Source organism: Oncorhynchus gorbuscha, linkage group LG08 (genome assembly GCF_021184085.1).
Source record: "Oncorhynchus gorbuscha isolate QuinsamMale2020 ecotype Even-year linkage group LG08, OgorEven_v1.0, whole genome shotgun sequence".
Lineage (NCBI taxonomy): Eukaryota > Metazoa > Chordata > Actinopteri > Salmoniformes > Salmonidae > Oncorhynchus > Oncorhynchus gorbuscha.
Window position 1 is genome coordinate 57,773,843 of NC_060180.1, and position 4,976 is coordinate 57,778,818.

The 4,976-nt window shown below is 41.4% G+C and overlaps 1 protein-coding gene across 1 annotated transcript; it reads right to left on the reverse strand.

Annotated features, from left to right (window-relative positions):
• Positions 1-328: 328 nt before the first annotated feature.
• Positions 329-4,543, reverse strand: LOC124040948 (transcriptional activator Myb-like). The gene is made up of 6 exons (XM_046358075.1): positions 4,478-4,543; positions 3,931-4,164; positions 1,428-1,607; positions 858-1,048; positions 616-690; positions 329-451 (listed from the first exon to the last, which is right to left on the reverse strand). Exons 2-5 carry the CDS (start codon positions 4,086-4,088, stop codon positions 635-637), a joined length of 585 nt encoding a protein of 194 aa, XP_046214031.1. The 5' UTR covers positions 4,089-4,164; positions 4,478-4,543; the 3' UTR covers positions 329-451; positions 616-634.
• Between the last annotated feature and the right edge of the window lie 433 nt (positions 4,544-4,976).

Sequence of the window (4,976 nt, forward strand, 5' to 3'; positions counted from 1 at the left end):
TCTAATTTAGAAATTAATCACGCAGCTGACCAAATTACGCATGATTTTACCTCTCGGTTAACAGAGATTATGTTTGGTTTGACAATGACAGCAATGGAGTTGGCAAGAGCAGAAACAGATGATGAACAGTCACTGCTACTATGAGAAGCTGTTAATGATGACTCACTGCTAGATACTACAGTATGAAGCAGGGAAGGACAGGTTGGTAGCAGCTAGGAGGGGCAGTTAACCGGAGGTGAGTAAGATGGAGGATGAGGAGCTGGTGGGAAGGGTGATAAGGATGTGTTCTAGAGCGTACTACACTATTGACTACACATACAAGGGTTCTTCTGTCTTACACAGGAAGCTGCCCGATTCCCGACTTTGCTCTCAGATGCCATAAGGAGCTGCTTGAGTTCCTTAATTCTCTGCTCTTTATTGGTCAGTGAATGACTCCGGGGGTACATGCAGCCTAGGAGAGATTGGTCAGGAAAAGAACAGCTAATTTTCTCATTTACAAGTCTTATTCCTCTCTTACTGAATTACATAGGAGCTACTGTACGATGGTGGTAGGGGAGGGGTTCACTTGCAACATGGTTAAGCTAAGCTAAGTGAGTGCAGAGATGGGACACTCACTGGGACAAAGTAATCAGTTTCAGGAACACTTTCCATATACTGGCCATCCAACAAGCCAAGGGAATATCCTGAAATCTACCAAAACATACACAAAAAAAAACAGTGTCATAAAATCAACAAACAGTTTGGGATTGATTTCATCCTGATTTCAATGGTGATTTTCAATTCAAACACTTGGCTATTGTTCAGTCTAGTTGATTGTGCTGACTGGTAGAAACCATAGATGGGTGCTCAGTGATCACCTTTGTGGGGATAATCATGGCATAATGATTCTGGCTCCGCAGGAGTCCCTAGAGGAGCAGGAGGACTTGGTCCTTCTCTTGATGGGAGCCTTGGTCTTGTCGATCTGTGTCGTGACATCCTGCAGGTAGACCTCGTGCTCCACCTTCCTACGCATGGTGGAGTTCCAGTGATTCTAATAGAGTTGTCTCTCCTATGGGGGGATTCAGACCAAAGAAATTGAATAAGAACAATATTATGTTCTATATTGTTAAAGTTATATTGATTGTTATTTGTTATATATCTCTGCATTTCAGACAAATAAAATATTTTGATCAATCTTTTTTTTTTAACAAGGCAAATCAAAATTCTTATTTACAATGACGGCCTATTAATCATGAGATTGACTGCATATCAGAGACTGCGTCCAAAATAGTACCCTGTTCCCTACATTGTGCACTACTTTTGACCAGATCCCCATAGGGCTCTGGTCCAAATTTGTGCACTATATAGAGAATAGGGTGCCACTTGGGACGTATACAGAGTGTTATAGCTTATTATAACAGTGCTCTAACTTATAAGAGTGTTATTACCTGCCAGGCAGCAGCTTAGATTCCTCGGTCCAGAGGTTCCAGATACGTTTGTGAGCAGCGTATATGATCTGGTCCTCCTCCTGAGTCCGGTTAAGGTGGTTGTGCCAGCGCTCCCGGCACTGCTTGCCGATACGCCCGTGCAGATGCTTGGTAATGATGGACCATTGCTTGGGGCCATACCTGTGCACAGATACATTTACACACGGCGTGTGAATTTAGCATGTGATGAACCTATTTGGTAGGCAGAACACACAGAATAGAAACTGTCTTCACCCTCTCATCTTCCTCCTTGGTCCATGGCCCCGTCTCTGGGTTGAGCACCTTTTGCCATCGATGCTGACACTGAGATGTGTTATGGCTTTACACCCCCTGATATAATGTGGATTTACTTGTCTAACAGAACACAGAAGGTGTTCTTTAATGGAAGCCTCTCAAATATAATCCAGTTAGAATCCGGAATTCCCCAGGGTAGCTGTTTAGGCCCCTTGCTTTTTCAATTTTTACTAACGATATGCCACTGACTTTGAGTAAAGCCAGAGTGTCTATGTATGCGGATGACTCAACACTATACACGTCAGCTACTACAGCGACTGAAATTACTGCAACACTCAACAAAGAGCTGCAGTTAGTTTCAGAGTGAGTGGCAAGGAATAAGTTAGCCCTATATATTTCTAAAACTTAAAGCATTGTATTTGGAACAAACCACTCACTAAACCCTAAACTTCAACTAAATCTTGTAATAAATCATGTGTAAATTGAGCAAGTTGAGATGACTAAACTGCTTGGAGTATCCCGAGATTGTAAATGGTCATGGTCAAAACATATTGATGCAGTAGTAGTGAAGATGGGGAGAAAATGTTTTTGATGCACGCCAACAAAGCCACTACACTACACAACTCAACACTAAACAATACATTAATTGCAGGGTGACAAACGGTGCCGACAAACTGTTAGGCCTACATAAAGCCTACATAAAGCTGTCCCAACAGTCCTTGACCACTGTTACACCTGGCTATCATCGGAGCCTTGTCTGGCAGCGAAACAGCTGGTATGGCTGACTTGCTTAAACAAATATGGTTTCTATTGACAATTGAGATGTACAAACTATGGCATAAGGGGGCGACGAGCGGATAAGAGGCAATCTGTAATTTTGATTAAGACATTAATGATCGACCTAGGACGGACGTAGTCAATATAACTATTTGGTCAGCTCTTTTGAAATGTACAGCAACAGAATTCAGAACATGGGATGTTCTTACAGTATTCTCCCTGTACACCATGTCAGAACCGTAGGATAAATAAAGGGGGCATATAAGCAGACAATAAAAGCTCTTACAATATTAAATGATTACATTTTTCTAAAACAGGCTACAGGCTACATGTGCACCACCAAGCCATAAATTATGAGGGGAAAATGGACCAAATTATTAGGGTGAGGCACATGGGCTACTAACAGCATACTACACAACATACACTTAGTATTACTTTCTTAGCTAATTTATGCAAAAGCATACGGGACACTTTTGGACTCACCTTGTTGTGCTGTGCTCACTTGAACAGGAAGGTGTCATCAAAGTCTGGCATTCTCAGGATTTTTGGCTCCTGAGTGGCGCAGCGGTCTAAGGCACTGCATCTCAGTGCTAGAGGTGTAACTATAGACACCCTGGTTCGAATCCAGGCTGTATCACAACCAGCTGTGATTGGGAATCCCATAGGGCGGCGCACAATTGGCCCAGCATTGTCCGGGTTTGGCTGGTGTAGATCGTCATTGTAAATATAATAATTTGTTCTTAACTGACTTCCCTAGTTTAAAAAATGTATCTTCATTATTTCTCTTCATATGACAAGGATTAAAAAGGATTTGCCAGTAGATTGTTGACTTGATTCATGATGACTGCTAGCTTGCTAGCTAAGATTTTGAAAGTATGATGTTGACATGATCAGTCCATTCAAAGCTACTGTAGATGTAATGTGGTCAATGACCTTGAGCCTTCTTGGATGGGCACTTCTAATGTAACTCTATTGCAGCACCCAAGGGGCTTAAACTTTCTAGCTCTACCTGTAGATTTTGCGGTGACATTGCGTCCCCATGAGTGACAGAACACTGAGCCAATCACGGTGCAACTAGAGAAAATGACCAACCACTACGCTCCTTATTTTCCACTGGCTGCCCAAACATCACAGAAGGCACTGAGCTAGGCTGAAACATTTTGGAACTGCTTTACTCAAGAAAGCAAAAATGAGACCAAGTTTGTATGCGGCTTAATTAACTCAGTGATTTTTTTCCCCTAGATTTAAAAAAATATTGTTTGCAAACTGATGTGACACGTATTAATGCCAAAATAACATGCAAAACAGGCAAAATAAGAATAATTTTTAGCTAAATAGGTGCGGATCAAAACAGGTGATCTGCCCTGAATGACATGTCGCCACTGCATTAAATACTCTTTTCTCAGGAGTTGACTGTCTTCTGTTAAGACAACTCAGTCAGGGCAGGTATTACCTCTTCCCTCGACTTTCTGTAAAGGCTTCTTGGGACATCACCTCAATGCAGCCATGGGCATCCCCAACATCCATGAGAAAGGAAAGACCAATAAGGTTAATATTACAAGCCAGGAGATGATAATAATGTTCACAGGCGACAACAAACACTTCAAACATACCAAAAGTATCGACTTCTTCTGCTGCATCTGGCCATACTGTCTCCTGTTCAAGTTGTTTTATTTATGGAGAAAGCCTACAAGAAGCATCGTATTATATTGATTAAATGTAGTTTTCTGAAATAAGAGATCAGTTAAACTAGCTATGAAGTCTTCAATAAATGTAGCTAGTTAGCAATAAACTAGTAAGTTAGCTAGAAGGTTAGCTACAGTAGATAACTAATCTGTCTGGCTATCTAGCTAAAACAAGACAGCTAGTTACTATACACTTTGCTAGCTGAGTGAATACAATTATTTTGGGTTATTCATGAGGTTGAGTTTGTGACTGATGATCAAAAACGATTCTGTATTCTGTTTCCAGCTAGCTAATGTCTTCATCTTGCTACTCACATCACATCTCCTTTTGACAGCTCCATGGTAGGAAAGATACTGGTAGCTAGTACTGTCTCTTTACGGGACACTTATTCAGAAATGTGTATATACCACCGATTCTCGCGCCCACCCCCTTCGAGAGGTGCTCGGATCCGCTGCCACACGCACTCTCTTCCCATTGTCAAATATACCAAAATAATTTTCAGCCAGCCAGGTATTTTACAAAGCCCACGACAACACCTACATTTTTAACTGGGCTGTTGGTCACCAAGTCATTCATAAAAATCTTACAATTACATTATGACATGGGATAGATGGAACGTGGAAAGTTTCTGATATTTCAAAGTTGAAGCAATGCTACCATCTGGTGGACGACAGATAACAGAGACGCTTGAATTCATAATTGTCTGTCATTAGTCTAATATACTGTATATTCTGTCACATTCATGTTTGTACGCCACAATGCAGTGACCCATCCCTGGTGAAAAGAAGATATACCCGTCAAGTAGACAGACAG

Excerpts from the sequence above, each read along its gene's own strand:
- LOC124040948 (XM_046358075.1), bottom strand. The coding sequence starts at position 4,088 with ATGTTTGAAGTGTTTGTTGTCGCCTGTGAACATTATTATCATCTCCTG. Across the intron at positions 1,608-3,930 it reads ACAGAAAGTCGAGGGAAGAG|GTATGGCCCCAAGCAATGGT; the intron begins GTAATACCTGCC and ends ATCTGTGCACAG. Across the intron at positions 691-857 it reads CCATGATTATCCCCACAAAG|ATTTCAGGATATTCCCTTGG; the intron begins GTGATCACTGAG and ends ATGTTTTGGTAG.